General features: G+C 35.1%; 1 protein-coding gene and 1 long non-coding RNA gene across 2 annotated transcripts in view; both read right to left on the reverse strand.

The window, feature by feature from the left end:
• The window catches only part of LOC148278107 (filamin-C-like), a 99,218-nt gene that overhangs the window by 40,691 nt on the left and 39,257 nt on the right, over positions 1 to 19,270 (reverse strand). Inside the window, 5 exon segments of the mRNA XM_088231888.1 lie at positions 7,517 to 7,676; positions 8,681 to 8,755; positions 16,777 to 16,977; positions 17,056 to 17,267; positions 17,821 to 17,977. Of these exon segments, the coding sequence (XP_088088014.1) occupies positions 7,517 to 7,676; positions 8,681 to 8,755; positions 16,777 to 16,977; positions 17,056 to 17,267; positions 17,821 to 17,977 (805 nt within the window).
• Positions 10,908 to 15,794, reverse strand: LOC148278108 (uncharacterized). Its single transcript, XR_015823280.1, has 2 exons — positions 15,511 to 15,794; positions 10,908 to 11,267 (listed from the first exon to the last, which is right to left on the reverse strand). It is a non-coding gene; the product is annotated as an uncharacterized LOC148278108 (long non-coding RNA).

Below are 19,270 nucleotides of genomic sequence, written 5' to 3' on the forward strand. Positions count from 1 at the left end.
ACTCAATGTAAATCTGTCCCAAAAATGAGTGCCATTGGCAGAACCATCCGCCAAGAGCTGTCCTTCCGGAAGCACCTTCCAGACGGACACGGTGATGGACATTCCATCATCAAATAAAGAATATAATGATTTCTTTTGAATTAGACATAAAAATTGATTTGAAATAATTTGTCTATTGTACTGATAAAACAGGAGTTGTTGTATTTGATGAGCTTTACAAAATAACCTAAGTTAAATTAAGTAAAAGGCCAGTAGAAATACACATTTTAATCTCAACAGTTAACAATTATTTTGTTACAGTTATTGTTCACAGATTTGACAGCTGTGTGTAGTTGTGACGGTGTTAGCTTTAAAACAAAGACTAATGATAGTTTATTCCCAATTCAAATACTCACAGATATCTAAGACTCAGTTTGCTAGAGAAAATGTTTAGTTTAATTAAGAGACGAGCTGCCATGTGAAAAAATGAAACAATGGCAATTTAAAAAATTATGTGTTTTACCATACTCAGGGGTGCAATTATGAATCTTCTCTATCCCTGCAGAGTGGTTAATTTGGAGATATTTTTTTTTCCATGCGGGCTAATTTTTGTTTCATATATGGCCACACTGATGATTAAATGTCGAAAAATATGAACACGTGGATTTTCATTTAGAACATTATTGCGACCTTAAGCATTACCCAAAATACTTAATTGTATTTTGGTAATGCTTAGGTCCGCAACTAATAGTTCTAATTGAAATCCACGTTTTATAATTTGACATTTAATCATCAGTGTGGCCATTATAAGAAACAAAGTGTCGCCGCATTGGAAAAAAAAATAATCTCCAAATTAACCACTCTGAGGGGTAGAGAAAATCCAGAATAACACCTCAGGCCACTGTAGAGAAAATTATAACTGTCATTTCTTCAGTCTCTTCAGAGCTTTTTTATTAAAATGATTGAAATTGTAATCTATTTGATCAATCAACTTAACCAAATATTTGATATTTTGAACAGAGTTAGGAACAAAAAGATTCTGACAAAATAATGACAGAGGTAACTTGTTTATGGAAACAGAATATAATTTTTTTAAACTTTTTTGAAGTTTTAATTTTTTTTTAAATTGACAAAGTAAAAAATAATTTGAAACACAATATTTTATTAACTCCGAAAATGTGATTGTGGATGTTGTCTTTATAGAAAACTTAAATAAGAACTTATTTGAAATGAGAAAATACTTATTTAATTTCAAATCAGCTTTAAATGTTACAGTTTCAAGCATGGTAAAAACATGTCATCAAGTGTGAAATTTTGTCAAATCTGCAACATTTTTTTAATTTTTTCACCACAACAGATTACAGTGTTGAATTACGGAACAGAACAGCCAGGCTTGAGAAATCACTTACCGTGATTTCACTTGATTACTTTTTTGCTAATTGAAAGAAGCAAAAAAGACTAAAAAACCTACAGAATAAAATTGTTTAATTCAAGAATAAAATAATTCATTTAACCATAAATTAAAAATGACATCTGTAAATTTTTACATCTTTTCCAGTCCGATATCTGTGGGTATCTTAAAAACAAGCAATTAAAGCATTATTGCAGTATAACTATCAAAATCATTAAGGATCAATATTCCACGCTCCATCTTCTGTACTTGCGGCCAATCGGAGGCAGCGAAAAAACAAATGAACATAGTAAGATGTATTTAGCAATAAAGCAACTAATTAAACCCAATGATTATGATTTTGATAATTTAAAAATACATTTATAAATTAAAAACTAAATAAGTGATGGAATATTTTGTGACATTTTTGTGGGGAAGTATTATGACATAATAACATTGTGTCATAGAGTTTAATTCAGTTAATGGTTTATTTATTCTTAAAAAGCGTTTAGCATAAATATTTAGGCTATATAATTAAATTAACTTCACCATCTATCTAAATTGAAAACGATATTAAAAATTAAATATAATCTTAAATACTTTATAGAATAATTTTTATTTTAAGTAAATGAAGTGTGATATTATTTGTTAAGATTTTGAATATAATGTTGACGATCAAAATAATTTTTTTCTTCTTTTTCTTTCCCATAATGGCACAAATCACCATCATTACATTTTTTTTGACCTTACATTTCAGATGCAAGTCCATGGTAACACAAAATATTACAAGGTTTGACTTTTGTTGATGTAACTGAAAATTCACCTCTGCATTACAGCAAAAACCAACATAACACAATTAAAATATAACATAAATTAAATAAACTAATTTTTATATTTTCCAAGTATAATCATAGAAAAAAGTGTAAAAAATAGGTACCTTAAATCAGAACATAGTGAAAAAGATTTTAAATTTTGAGTGTTGCCAAGTCAAAAAATCAACTTTATATTTATTTCTAGTTGTGCAAATAGTTGTTAGTATGTGCCTACCTAAATGTGTTAGTTTGAGTTATTTAAGCATTTTCCTTGTACCAAGTGGGTTAATATAGCGAGAAATTAGTATTTTAAATCCACAACCAAGTTATTTCTATAAAGTATGTCATATTTATAATATTGTTTAAGTACTATTTCATTTCCTCAACTTATTGGTCAAATTAAAAAAAATGGGGGCTTTTTGTTCTAATTTTTAAAAGATTACCCATCAGCATCCTTTGTACACAAATTGAAAAAAGTGCTTGGTGCCATTTTAATTTATTTAATTTTAGTTTTTTTACATGTTGGAGTCATGGCGGCAAATTAAATAGAACACTTAGGTTACAACGGGAATTGAACAATGCCTAAGAAAATTACAAAGCAAAATTAAGATTGAGAAAATGAATTAATACGTAAATATAGTAATACAAAGATGTATGAAGCAGCTTTTAATAAACTTAATTCAAAATAATTCTAGAATAATTTTAAATTCTGGTAAAATCCCCTCTTTTCCATGCAAAGTCAACGTCTCTTTCTATCGGTCAAGTCAGTCAGAAGCTAACCGAACCTTCGACCTATCGCACACTTTCGTGTCGTCTATAGACCAATGTCAGTTGAACAGACAGTAATTCGTTAGTAAGTCGAGTCACGGTCTTGTCTAGTAATAATATCTTCTCCTCCCTGTAACGACAAGCAAAGAAAAAATAGACAGACACGCCAGATAATACATACTTTAAAGAAGAGATCCCAGGTGTGATATATGTAAATATGTGCACTGCCTGTTTGGCCATCTGACATTGAACAGTAATGGAGTATGCATTCTAATTCTTCGAGCAAAAAGGTTGGAAAGTTAGTCAATTTATGATATTTTAAGGGCTAAATGTATTTACAGACCGAAGGTTGATGTGCTCTTTTATATATTTGAGAGACTTCAACGAACCAACTCTAATGAGGTTCAGTGGTTTTTTAATGTTTTTTTATTTATCAACAGAATGCTTTTTTAAAAATATGTTTTTATGTATCGTATCATCAGCATTATTATACACTTTTGTAATTTATAAATTATTCCGCGTATGACGTCACAAGTTGCCTTCGGTGAGTTCTGCTGATTGGTGAATTGGCTTCCCGTAAACCGGAAATCAATCACAACACTATCATTGGTAAATTTGGAAGAACTAGTGACATTGGTCAAAGTAGTTCATTTTTATTAAAACATTCTTGTACAATTTAAAACTATAAGTTTAATTGCGTGTAAGAATTTTTTAATATGATATTTACCATAGCGCTGAACTTCCCGATTCTTTAAACTCCATTTATTTTAGATTTTGTAATCTGACGCAAAATGGTTAAAAAATATACAAAAAGCAATGAAGACTCATTTGAAGGGAAGCTAATATGGGCCTCATTGAAATTTTGGATTTTTGATATATTAATGCCATATTTTTCTCCTGAATGAATTTGATAATAAATATGGAGTATTCAAAGTGAACAAAACGAAATAATTATGGTGTCACAGAAGGCAGAAAAAAATGTGATGAGTTTAAGAAAGGAGTTTAAAAAAATACATAAAGTATACTCGTTTTTTCCGTGATTGTAAAATTACATATATCATTAATTGAAAACCTAATTTATTAAATATTCAAACCCTGTGTCCCAAAAATAAGGTTTTCATTGTTCTCCTATAAAATTTGTTATTTGTTCATGAACCTGTTTTTGCCAAGTACCCTGTATTTGTTCTCTTATGATTTGGATACATTCATAACCTCTTTTAAGAAAATACAGCGTTTCACTAAAACATTCAAGTTTGTAATCAAAAGACTATTCCTAATTTAAAATGAAAGGCAGTCTCGTGGAGTCTAAAATTCTTAACATGACAAAGAAATTGGATTATGAACATATACAAATATTTTCAACCTTTTTGCTCTCATAAAATTACAAAGTAGTAAATCAACAAAAATTAAGAATAATATAAAAAATGACGACTAGAAATAAATAAATGTATGGATAACAGTGGATAATTTTGGCTAGTAACATTTTTTTATTTCTAAATATTAATAATTTAAGGTACCATGTTGCATCATAAAAACATCACAATATAACATACATATTACATATTATAACATAATGCCAGAAATATACAATGTAATGCTGAAACTAATGAGGTTACTGACTGGTTTCCTTAATGAAATTGGTCGCAAAGACCCTGAGAGGTTGATGATAGCATGTTTTTGTTTGAATCATTATTTTTTAAAGTTCTTTATTATTTTTATTATGTAACTACTTATAATTTTTTTCCTGTGTATATAATGTGTACCCAGAAAATAAATTCCATTTGCGTTTCTTGCGATGGCAGTTTTGCCATTATGAGTTAGCTGATTGTTGTGTACGCTTCGTGGTGCTTGTTTAAAATTTCAAATACAATTGAAAATCCCACCTTTTGTGAGACAAGGTCTGTAATTAGTTTCCTTAGTACGAAGAATATTAAAGCGTGTACAATTATATTGAACTGACCTAACATTCCTTCCTCAATGGTAAGAAGATGGGTGAGACAGTTCAAAGAAGGTTGTGATAATGTGCACGACGATAAACAAAGTGGAATATCTTTGATTAATGGTGAACAATTGTTCCAAGAAGCTAAACTTTTAGATCTAAGACATATTGTTTTCAATGTTTAAAATATATATTTAAGAACCAAAATTAATTTACAAGTAATTCAAATAGATCAAGTCAAAGAAGGAATCGTGTGTTAGAAATACCACATTGTAAAACGAGGCTCGCACAGAGACATGCATATTTTATGGGCCCAAAAATTTTTAATTCTTTTTTCACTGATAATATTTCATGAATTCCAAACTTTCAAAATTTTCCATGATTTGTGGGATTTTTTGTTTACTATTTTTCTATTAATATGTATTTCATTGATGTGTAATTATGCTTTATTTTTTTAATACTCTGTTTAATTATTATGTTTATTGTAAAAAAACAAAAAAATTCAAATAAAAAAACTGGTTGGTGCAGTTAAAGAAAAAATTGCAGAAAACTAACTTTTACAATTTCCGTTCTCTCTATGGAATTTCCTGAAATTTCAAGATCATTTTTTCGTGAAATAGTTGACGAAAAACTGGATTTTGTAAAACTTGGGGCATCGTGGAGGCACTGGTTATGTAAAAAAATAGTTAAAGGTACAAAGATTTACTCACAATTTTTTTTTTCTTTGTGTGTATTTTTCCCTTTATTCAGTCAAATGGAACTCATTTTATGGATTAAGCTAGTTAAATAATGTATTTTTGACCGTCTCAGAACTGGGTTACTTACCCTAGTTAGACAGTAAAAGTAATTTTATATTAATGTAATAATTTTATGTATGCGAAATAAGATGAATAAATAACACTCAAGAAAACAGTGCACATTGAAAAAAAGTGTTAGGAAAATTCAAACTATATGACAATACTTTATTGTAGACATCCCACCGAAGAAAGAGTTGGTGCAGACATGTAAATAAATTTTAAAACCATTAAAAATGAAAAAATATATATAACCTCAAATATTAACCATATATAGGACACCTAGAACAAAGTGGCACATAAATATACCACCATGAGTAGAATTCTGAATTTTCTCTCCCCTAGAGAGTGGTTGTTAATTTGAGGATATTCAATTTTTACATGCTACTAATTTTTGCTTCATATAATGGTCACACTGATGTTTAAACTAGTATGGTTTGGTCAATTCAACCTAATTTTTTTATTAATTTTTATTAGTTTATTTTTCCATCCATATATTTACATATAATTTTAATAACAAAATACACTTAAAAAAAACACATCTTAAAATTAAGCTAAAACATAAATTGGAAAAAATGCCCACAAAGACTTCAGCGTCTGAGCGTGGGCCATTCCTTTTTTAATTATGAATAAGTTTATAGCATATATATGGTATGACATGACCATGAAAAAAAATATTTTGGATAATGCTTAAGGTCGCAATAAAAATCTGAATGAAAATAATCATCATGTTTGATTTCATTTGTTCATATTTTATGTTTAATTATCAGTGGCCAGTGGCGCTATTCTGAACCGCTCTCGCGGCCGTAGAAAACACTTTATCTCGTGTATTTTATATGTAAATACGCGAGATAAATGGTTTTTCAACGGCCGCGAGAGCAGGAATAACAGCCTAGATAAGAAGCGAAGAGTAAACGCATGCAAAAAATAAAAATCCTCAAATTAATTACTTTAGGGGTAGAGAGGATTCAGAATACCACCCCAGAATAGGGTATTTTCACAAGTCGAAAATAACGTAGTAAATATAATACGTATTTAGAGCTGATTTTCATGATTCTAATGATATAACTCTCAATGTGTTCAAAACAAGTTTTGATTTTTAATTTTCTGGTTTAAAAATGAGCACATACAAACGGCTCGCAGTTGGCATCACGTAATTTTTTTTTTTTTTTTTTATAAAAAAGAAATATTGGCGTTCTTCTAATTTACCCAAATATTTAAATTTTAGTGGCCATTTTCAACGAGTTGTAAATAACTCACTATTTACAAATTTTATTATTTTGAATATTTTGAAGCGAAAATGGAAATCAAGTTGGGGTAGAGTGGGGTTCGATCCTTGGACCTCTGATCCGTGAGTCCACAACACTAGCCACGGGACCACAACCCGATTCAAATTTAGCTTTTTGACTGCGCTTCAAATCAACATTGCGTACAAGTTGGCGCCAGAACGTCATACGTGCTTTTTGCCCCACGGGCGCGTATCATTTTGTTTTCGAGCGTTTCAATTTATGCATATTTTAAACCCTTGTAGAAAATTTATCTGACCTAGCACTAAAAAAATATTAATACCGTTACTACTATAAGGTTTGCAAGACGTAAATCAACACAAAATATATGTCCTATAAACAGTTAAAAAAGAGGAGACGCATAAAATGCATACTTCACTATAATATAATTTTTCCAGACTTGTACTAATAAATCGATATGTTGTCGACGAGATTGTTTCAGAGTTGATACCAATTTCTTTTTCAATTTTCAAAATTACACTTTGTAAGATCATGTTGAGGACATGTAGAGATGCCATAAAATGATTGCTAGTCAGGCAGTTAGTTACCTTCGACGTTGACTTCAATATCTTCTAATTTCCCGCCCGGGTGTGTGATGAGGAGGTGTGCGGGCTGCAGGACGGGCCCCGGGGGAGGTAAGGCCACCTGCGGGCCCGGGCCTCCTCCGCCCGCTACCGACACTACCATAGGACAACCGGGCACTGCTTTCTACAAAGGGAAAAACATAAGAACGTCAGTCAAATAAATATTTAGATTATACAAAATTAAAGTAACGTGACAGAAGAATTTTTGGCTAAACACCAAAAGCTTTTCAGCGCTTTTGACGATTTGCAGTGTTTGAAAGAGATGAGAGAGAATAATTCTAGAAGGTTTTATTGGAGTCTGGAGTGAACGGCAACCTGATACGGGTTATTGCGCCACTGTATAAGGACAACACAGCATTTGTGGGAGGTAAATAAGCCATTCATATTGTGGTTTGACATTCCTTAAGGAGTCAAACAGGGATGTGGACGTGGCTGTTCAGCGTATACATCGTTAGCTGTATGAAAGAACGGAGAGGTTTAAGAATGGATGCAAAAATGGGTGAAAAAAACTGTAAATTGTCTTTTGTATGCTGATGATGCCGCCCCTTTTGCTAGAACAAATTTCTACGATGTATAAAAGAGTGATTTGCTGATGAATGTTGATAAATTGAAAGGGATGAAAGTATGTCTTGATGTGAGATTATTGTGAATGGAGATATTCTGAAACAGGTAGAAGAATTTGTGAAATACTCTCACGCGAATGAATGGTAAACCTACGTGCGATTGTCGAGATTGGTGCATTTCACAAGGCTGAGATAAGCATTATTAATGAAATCAAGAAAGGTGTGCTCCGTTGGTATGGACATGTAGAATGAACAACAGTATGTGAAATGAGGGATGCAGAAAACGAGGAAGACTGAGAAGGACATGGCGTGACCAAATTCAACAAATAATTGAAGAAGTCATGTCAAAAGTCAAAATATTCATTGTGCGTGCATGAGCACATGTACGTATGTAGAGGAAGCAAGGTCTAAATATAAAGAAATGTTAAACTCTCCCCTATGGTGAAATCGTGTGGTGGTTTGTATGTTTTGTTTTGAATTTGTATAGGAATATATGAATTCGCGGGGACAAAATCAGAAGTTGGCATTTCTTTCACAAATTATTAAAACGAAAATATAAACAAACCTTATTGAATGAAACATTAATGATATGGTCGCAAGCTTCGGCAGGCACAAAACTGACTGAAAATCTTGCATTTCCCTGTAAACAAAAAGATATTAAATCAAAACCGCTAATATTTACAAACATATCGATGGCTCAAAGTAAAAAATCATAACTTTTGAGTTATCATTGCCATTTTGTCACGAAACCCATACTGTGTTACTATTAAACGTTTTTTTGTAAAGGTGCAAAATTCCATTTGGAATTATATACAACCATTTTTTATTTTATTTTATTTATTTCACTAACATATATGGCAAAATTGCCTTTTACAAAACTTATAATACAAACATATTTGTTTTTTTTTAACAACATACATTACTTTATACTCAAGATTTAGAAACAAAAACTAAACCTAAAAATTATATAACACATTCAGTAGAAGTTTAAAACAATTAAAAATAAATGTAAAATTTAAATTAAATATTTTAAAGGACAAATATAACAAGAAAATAATAAAGTACTGTTTCATATAACAATTATACTAAAGGCTTAATTACCATTCACCATCTTCAAAAAGTTCAAGAGGTTTGATCTATAGGAACAATATACTACACTAAATATATCCAATATGTGGGAATAACTATTGCCGAGTTCCTGGAGTCTATTTAATATAGCATTACAAGTATACACTATCCGTGAATTGTTGCTATAAAACGGTGGTACCTGTCTAGTCATTCTTCCAGGCACCCTGAAGTTGATGAGAGATAACAGTTCTGGGCAATCCCATATTGAATTTACAATTTTGAATAAGTCTACTATTTTTCTTCTTTCATTAAGTTTTAAGAAATTTAAGGTTAATAATAAATAATCGTAATTTTAAAATACATAACTAATTCAGAGTTTAAAATTTAAATACCTTAAATAATTTTTTATTTTGGCAATTTGCCAGTTCTTTAAGCTCAAAATGATTTATTTTGCTTTGGATGATTTGAGTTCTTCAATAAACTAGTAAGATACATACGTAAAGGAAATGTGGCGGGTCGACAACGACGGCACGAGCCGAACATTGCCGAACGCCGACGTAGAGCGTACGAACGGGCCAAACCGGCTTCGAGAATACTACCGGATTCCGACCTCACCGCACGCGTCTTCGAGGCACAAAATTACCGCCAATTTAGATTTACCAACTTCATTTTATTTTGCCTAATATAGTTATTAGAATCCTTCTTTCAATGTGTTAGCTTCAGTAGTTTAGTTTCGTGAATAAATCTTTGTGTAAAACGTAAGTACCCTGTTTTACTTGCTCTCATTCTGTGCACCCACATAACTTTGTACATCACAAAATTAGGCCACCAACTAGGTGCCTACATAAAAGTACCCATACCAAAGTGGTATACCCCGACGTTTGAACACGAAAACACAACATTAAACAATCAATCACGGTGACCCCATTCAAATTCCATAAAAATTGCGCAAAATTTCAGACAGAAATATCTTCGCTTGACAAAATTGTACAACAATTACTTTTTTTCGGTCGGTACATGAAAAATTTAAAATTTCATTTTTAATTTGATTGCACTTTTAATTTATTTGTAATTAATCAAGGTTAATCTATTTCAAGGTTAACTTATTGTAAGGTTAATTAATTTAGTATAATAGAATTATATTATAATAATTATAATATATAATAGAATTAGATTTTTCAAAGACCGAGCGAATCGAGTGAATTTTTCTGTCGGTAACAATCTTCAATGTAAATGTAACTAATGTAAATGTAATTAATGTAACTAGTGAATTGATTAAACTGTGATTAATTTCTTAACAATATTACTCGGCCGGGATTAATTCAAACAGGTGATTCATAATTTAACTAAAATTATTATAAACAAACATAATATAATACGTTCGAGCGACTCGCTCACCAAAAATCGCACGCCGAGTAATACATTCCTACAACACATATAAATTTTATTTTTTTTATTTTTCTTGAGTCGAACACACAAACAATTCACACGAACATTTACATAGGGTGCCAGATTGAGTAGAGGTACTTACAGGGTACCGGAACATAATTATTTTTGACAAATATTATATGGCGAGACAAGCGTGACGTAGGCATCCGAAAGTTTTCTCCTTGTGAACGCACTGCGGGAGTAAGTTTTTTTTTACCAGCGAAATCTATCGGAAATATTTTTCAGCTGGCGCAGTCGTTCACAATACTTGCAATTTGTAAAATTTTATTTTTGTAAACAACTTGAAACTATCAAACAAACAGATATTCGGGCGGCTAAGCCGACGAATGTTTAACTTAGTACGTGGACATTAGTATCCATATTTTTTTTCTATATACATTATATCGTGTGACTGTACTATATATGTTTATATTTTTAACCTAGGCTATGCATGTTATTATGTGTTACAGATTTGAAGTTTTACCATAAACATTTTTAAACTTGATATATTGTACAACGGACAATCAAAAGGAATATTAATATTGAGGGGACCACTCAGGCTTGGAGAATACAAATACCTAATAGTTGGAAAATGTGTTCCGCCGTATGGTAAAATAATTATTTAAATTTTCTGTTTTTAATTTTCTTTTCTATAACTTGCACAGTACATACATAACAAATAGTGACTCTGACATTTAAAAAATAAATATTTTTGTTTGAAATTTAAATTTAAATTTAAATTTAAATCTAATAATTTAAACTTAACTTTTTAATACAACTACACTCATTATTGAATACTTTTATTTCAATATTTTAACTTATACTGTAATCATTATTACATACATTTTTCTGAATTTTTTTTTTAAAAACGAATATTTTTAAACTGTAAACAATGGCTAACAAGGACAACACTGACTTGACAAATATCAACACAGCAAACAACATGTTCCACACGGATAGGATTAGCGTTAAACTACCACAGCTATGGGTGAACAACATCGAACTTTGGTTTAAACAGATAGAAGCACAATTCGAGTTGGCAAACATAGTTTCAGAAGACGCACGTTATAGTCACTTAGTGTCAAAACTTGAACAAGCGCACATAGAACAAGTTTCAGATATTTTACTCATGGAACCGAACCGAGCAAAATATACGAGGCTGAAGGAAGCTATAATCCAACGCATGGGCTGTCCACAGGACAGAAGGAGAGAAAAACTGTTTTCTTCCTTACAGCTTGGGGATCGAAACCCATCCAGCCTACTTAGAGAGATGCGGACGCTAGCAATAGGTTTACAAATAGACGAAACGACGTTGCAATACTTGTGGATACAACAACTGCCCAAGACGATCCAAGCGCATTTAGCCATAAGCGAAGATGACTGGGATAGGCAAGCGACGATAGCAGATCGCCTAATACAGGTGTACACACAGGATAATGTAGCGGTAGTAGGTACCAACAATAAAAATAACATTTGTAGTTTAGAACAGTCCGTACAAGCTCTAACCCATAAGGTAGAGAGTTTATTTCACACAATCAACAAACAGCATAGTCACAACAACAATAACAATAGAATCAAACACACAACAAGTAACAGCAGTAACAATTTCAATAACAACAAATACAACAACAATTTCAACAAAACAAGCTATAGGGCCAACGGAAATAACAAGAAAACTATTCTTTGTTACTTCCACACAAAATTTGGCGATCAAGCTAAGAAATGCGTCACACCATGTGAATTTAAACCGCATCTAGCTTCAAAAAACTAGATGGTCGAATCATAGCGGAGGCGGCTGATTCAACCAACACAACACGTCTCTTGGTTAAAGATCGTGATACCGGTGTGTCATACCTCGTTGACTCCGGATCGGAAATATCATTAATTCCTAGATCTTTACACAAACGCCATGGAGAAAAGTCTAAGCTAATTCTCTATGCAGCGAACGGGACTACGATCCAGAATTTCGGAGTTACCACGGTAACACTGAATCTGGGATGTAAACAAATGTTTACATGGAAGTTTATAATAGCGGATACGACACGCCCTATTATAGGAGCAGATTTTCTCCACAACTTCCACCTGTTAGTAGATGTTAGGAACAAACGGTTAGTAGACAATACAAACGGCAAGATAGTCAGAGCATTTGACATCTCCACAAACAACAACATAACATGTTCCATATCATTAACAGACAAAACCAACATTTACCACTCACTCATATTGAAGTATCCACAACTAGTAGATATCAATAAACCATACGCAGGGCTGGATAAACACAACACAATCCACCATATAGATACCCGTGGCAAACCCGTTATGTGTAAGACTCGTCGGCTGTCCCCAGAACTACTGAGGCAGGCGAAGCAAGAGTTCGATCACATGGTGGCTCAAGGTATTTGTAGACCCTCCAAGAGTGAGTGGGCCTCTCCATTGCATATGGTGAAGAAGAGCGATGGTACTTATCGCCCTTGTGGCGATTACCGTAGCTTAAACGCACAGACGGTACCTGATCGTTATTCCTTGCCACATATCCACGATATATGCAATGACTTATTTAACTGTAAAATTTTTTCCAAAATTGACTTACAACGAGCATATCACCAAATTCCAATTAATGAAACTGACATTAAAAAGACAGCTATAACCACACCATTCGGGTTATTTGAATTTGTAAGAATGCCATTCGGACTATCATGCGCTGCACAAACATTCCAACGGCACATCAACGAAGTCACAAGAGGTCTAGAAGGAGTACACGCATATATCGACGATATATTGATCGCTTCACCAGACGAAGAAACACATGTGGAACACTTAAAAGCTTTGTTCCAGCGACTTCAAGATCAGGGAATGGTGGTAAACCCATCTAAATGCGAGTTTGCCAAGAAAACACTGTTATTTCTTGGTTATGAAATTTCGGCTGAAGGCATCGGACCCTCGCCAACAAAAGTGGAAGCCATCACGAACCTCAACAAGCCAGAAACCATTAAGCAGTTGAGAAGATTCTTGGCCATGGGAAACTTCTACCGAAGATTCATACCACGAGCAGCACACAAATTGATACGACTACACGATTACCTCAAGGGAGCAAAAAAGAATGACAACAGAAAAGTAGAGTGGAACGAAGTCACTACACACGATTTCGAAGAGGTCAAGAACTCGCTGATCAACGCCACTAAGCTTAGCTACCCAGAGGAAAGCAGCAAGATGTCAGTGTGGACAGACGCCTCAGATTACGCAATCGGAGGCGTGCTACAACAAACCACAGACGGCATCAACTACAAACCGATAAGTTTCTTCTCAAAAAAGTTGAACAAGGCTCAGTGTTCATATAGTACGTACGACAGGGAACTACTAGCCATTTTTGAGACTGTAAGGTACTTTCAACATTATCTGGAGGGCAGAGAATTCTGTATATACACGGACCATAAACCACTACAATTCGTGTTTAGAAGGAAAAGTCACGACAAAGAAAGCCCCAGACAACTCAGATATCTAGACTACATCTCACAGTTCAGCACGGACATCAAATACATAAAAGGAGAAGACAACGTCGTCGCCGATACCTTATCAAGAATCGACATGATCGAACAAGAGGCAAACATATCGTTCGAAAAGATCCATAAAGAACAAAGGCAGGACAACGAACTACTCGCACTCTTGGACGACAAGAACACTGCTCTGAACCTGATCAAAACCAACATGCAGGGACAAGAAATCGTCTTCGATCTCAACAAAGGCAACATGCGACCGTACATCCCAAAAACGCTACAGAGATCTTTCTTCAACCAAGTGCATAACCTCAACCATGCAGGAGCCGACGCCACGACCAAGACCATCAGTCAAAGAGGCGTCTGGAAAAATATGAAAGCAGACTGCGCAGCTTGGACGAAGGCCTGCATACCCTGTCAGAAGAGCAAAGTCAACAAACACACGAGGACACCGATCATCAAGATCGACATGCCGAGACAGAAATTCTGCGTGGTCCATGTCGACCTCATCGGACCTTTTCCACCATCAGAGGGACTGAGGTACTGCCTCACATGTATCGACCGATACACTCGATGGGCGGAAGTAATCCCTATCGCAGATATCCAGACCCACACAATCATCAGAGCCATCTGGGACAACTGGATTGCGAGATACGGCGTACCGGAGAAAATTATAACTGATCAGGGTAGGCAATTCATGTCTACGGACTTTAACTTGTTTTGTTCCAGATCAGGCATAGCACACTCCAACACGACGCCTTACCATCCACAAAGTAATGGCATGATCGAGCGATTTCATAGAACGCTGAAGACGGCCATTAAAGCTCACCACCCTGTTCCGTGGACAAAATCGATCAGCACCATACTACTCGGACTGAGGGCCACACTGCGCACGAATGCAGAGCACTCAGTAGCAGAGATGCTGTATGGGTGCAAACTAAAGTTACCAGCAGACATCCTGGAGCAGACGAACGACTACATTGACCCGGACTCCTACACTAGGCAACTGGTAAATTTCATGCAAAACGTCAAACCAAGGCCAGTCGAGCACCACAATAAAGGTAACGTTTTCATCCACCCGGAACTAAAGAGAGCCACACACTTGTTTCTGAGGGACGACAGAGTGTACAAACCCCTGATGCCGAACTACAAGGGGCCCTACAAGGTCATCACCAGGGCGGAAAAGACGGTAACACTGGACGTGGATGGCGAACATAAAAAGGTTTCGCTGGACAGGTGCAAGCCGGCGTTCCAGACAGCGGAAGAACGAGCCAGTCCAGCAGAAACGGAAACACCAACAGAACAACCGGCATACACAACGCGTAGCGGCAGGAGGGTGATACAGCGTCAGTTTTGAAAAACAGATTTCAAAACTTGGAAGGGGGCTGTGTGGCGGGTCGACAACGACGGCACGAGCCGAACATTGCCGAACGCCGACGTAGAGCGTACGAACGGGCCAAACCGGCTTCGAGAATACTACCGGATTCCGACCTCACCGCACGCGTCTTCGAGGCACAAAATTACCGCCAATTTAGATTTACCAACTTCATTTTATTTTGCCTAATATAGTTATTAGAATCCTTCTTTCAATGTGTTAGCTTCAGTAGTTTAGTTTCGTGAATAAATCTTTGTGTAAAACGTAAGTACCCTGTTTTACTTGCTCTCATTCTGTGCACCCACATAACTTTGTACATCACAAAATTAGGCCACCAACTAGGTGCCTACATAAAAGTACCCATACCAAAGAAATATAAATAAAGTTTATATTTACATTGCAATGAGCCAGTAAAACCAGAATAAATCTTAAAATAAAATTTCTCAAAAATAACAATTTCTTGGTTGTTTCGCTATGGGACATTGATATTTAAATGAGGAAGTTCAGTGGTTTTTTAAATTTTTTTTATTTGTTAATACACTGTTAAACTAAGTCAATTTAAAAAAAATAATAAATTATATATCGTATTATCGGCGCTACGATTTTTCAAAGTTTTGTATTTCTGAAATAACTCCGCGTGCAACGTCAGAGGTTCATTTCCGCTTATTCTCATTCAGTTCTTCCCATTGGTCCAGAAGCGACGAGCATACCGGAAATCTTCCATAGCTCTCAGATCATAGGTCGATTCACATGAACCAGTGACATCATTTAAAGTAGTGCGTTTTTATCAAAATATTTTTTTTTATTTTTTCTGTACATTTTCAAGAAACTTTGGCTTACAATTTAATGTTCTAATTTTTACCCCACGTAAGAAAACATTTTTTGTATCCAATTTCCCGTAGGGCTGAAGTTCCTCATTAGACCTAATAGTGCGAACAATAGTATCTAAATCTTTTACTATTGCAGTCATTGAGAGTACTGCCTACTTCTGGCTTTGCAAGAAATCTCTCGGCATTATAAAGCCTTTTAATAACAACTTTCCTGGGTGCTGCTGCTAAAGGAGAAATCTTCTTCTTTACGTCTTTTTTGGTGCTCCTGACATTACCGACCACTTGGGAAAAAGCTTCTCTGTCCTGGAGCAGCGTGAAAAAGTTCCTTCTTAGTTCTTATCCTGGTCCATTTTCCAATGTTTCCAAGCCAGGAAATCTGTTGTCTTACGACCCCTCTACGCCCCTTGATCTTCCTTCTCTAACAACCAGGACATGATACAATGAGGATGATAGGACCGGTTGATACCTGCGGGTGGACTTGAGTGGGGATGTTGAGCCCGCGGGCGGAGATGGTAATCTCTAGGTTGCCCTCGCCCGCACGGGAGGCGTCTACAGAGAAGTGTGCGGGGCCCCCTACCACCGCGCCGCCTGCGCCACCTGCGCCCCCGCTCACCGCGCCCACCGACACCAGCCGCGCGTCGTACGCCTTTGCTACAAATGGAGTACCCTGCCAAATAAAAGAAAATTTAGTGCAAAGAAAATTAAACTGTTAATGTTTTTTTACTGCGAGTTTTTTTTAATTTACCTGGACTGGGTGTCCATTGTAGTCCACGGTGAGGGTGTGCGGCCCCACGGCCTGCGGGGTGAAGTCGGCGCTGAGCCCGGCGTGCGCGTCCCCGGCCACGCGCACCGGCAGCTCACCGCGCGGCCCTCGCACGGCTACGGCCAGCTCGGCCGCGCCGCCGCCGCCGCGCACGCTCAGCTGGAAGCTGGCCGGGCTGCCGACGGGAATCAATTCTGACAATAACAAACAAAACTTGTTTATTAATTATTATCTTAAAATAATATTTAACAAACGGTCACTATACTAAAATGTTTTTACCAAAACGTGAGAGAATTAGAACGGAAACTACAAACATTGAGATGAAATATTTGTACTTTTATCATTTACTACTGAAATTTTGGGGGTATTTATAATTAGTAGTAAATAACTGTAACTAAAAAGGGAATCGAGTTGTGATAAATTGGGATTTGAACCTCGGAACTCTGAAAAGATCCAATTCTGTTTTTCCAAAAGTTAATGATGACAAAACCTAAAATAACTCAAGTTTTTTATAAATAAAAAAACGACACATATAATTTGTTTTTAAGTTTCTATGTTCTCTCTTACACAATGATGTACGAAGTTTATATTTCATATAGTTTTGTTGGAAAATGGGAGGAAATTTCGCCTGAGGACTTTCATAGGTTTTATTATACTTTTCTTTATATTTACACTTTGTCCTTTACAGCATTTCAATCTTCGCCGACGATATAATTATCACACCATGATAGATTAATAGGATCTTACCTAGGCTAGCCAAGTTGAGGGTGACTCTCCCAGTGTCGGCTATATTGCAGAGGAATGGACAGCCTCGGACCGTTTCCCCGTTAAACTTGATGTCTATGTAATGGGGTCGAGCATGCTCAGGGTTGAAGGAGACCAGGCAACGTCCTCCTCCAACCACCTAGTGAAAAAAAAAGGAAAATATTGAAAGACATCGCAACACAGATGGGGAACAACTTTGAGAAGGAAATATAGACTTTTAAATATTTACAAGGATTGTAACCTGCCATTCTGTGGTTTGTGAATTATTTAACAAAAACCACATTTTATTTTTATATCCATATAGTATTTTTGATTAATTATTGTCAACAACATTGTTGCATATTCTTATTCTTAGAGGTGGGGAGGTCAGTGCTATGCAAGCCCCTGACGTCACTGCGACCTGTGAGGATCTATTGTGGCGGGTGAATAGTTTTCGCCCAGGTCTACAAAGAGCCTAGCTACTGTGTGGAAGGCGAGAGTTTAAATCTCCCCCTCCAAGGCCAGATCCGTAAAATATCGGGCTATCAGGTAGGGGGCGAGCTCTTTAACATCCTCAGGTATAACCAGTGGTCCCCCGAGGATGAGGCTCTTTTTATAATGTAAAGCATCATATTCACATATAATATAATATGGGTGTTTCATATAGAATTAAGAATAGTCCAGAAACCGCATACGAGCATCAAACAGAAGGCGACTAAACTACAAATAAATGAGTAATTTTATGTTTTGACCCATTAGTTTCTTTGTAGACGTTGCTCAATACGCAACTCCTGATTTGAATTCAACTATGCCGTGTTGTGTCCTTATAAAGTTTATAAATACTGCTATGATCTTAAAGAAACAGGATGGGATCACATTTCATATGTTATTAGCAAATGAATGTGCAAATAGCAAATACAATACTTAAAAATTGAATTATTTTTCCATCTGTCAGATTGTCGAAGAAATGTCAAAATGGACATTTCGTTAGTGTTGCCAGGGTGATACATTTTTTTACCCTACTTTGCTCATCTAATGAGAGAACTAATGAAAATTGGACCTCGGATTAAACAAATCTGTGGTGGATATTTGATCGACATTATCTTTAAAGCATCGAATATTATTTGACATGATATAAAAATATCAGTTTAATGTAAAATAAAATTTATTTTATATTTTAAGTTCAAAGTTCATTAATTCAATTACTCTTATTAAATGACCCTTTACTTATCTACTCTGTTGAGTCAATCAATATTTCTCCGTGCACAATAAATATTTAGAGAAATGAACAGATTGCTTTTTTTTTACCTAACATTTGTGTTATGATTATATATTTTAGTCAGATGTATTCAAATATGATTCTTGGCTCCTCCTGGACTATTCTTAATTCTATGGTTTTTCCTTATCTGCACTGCAGAACCTACATCTAGAAAGGTTCATTATAGCAAGGTGT

This window comes from Micrasema longulum, unplaced genomic scaffold, assembly GCF_059751315.1.
Source record: "Micrasema longulum isolate JH-2025_06_02 unplaced genomic scaffold, ASM5975131v1 h1tg000928l, whole genome shotgun sequence".
NCBI classification, from domain to species: Eukaryota; Metazoa; Arthropoda; class Insecta; order Trichoptera; family Brachycentridae; genus Micrasema; species Micrasema longulum.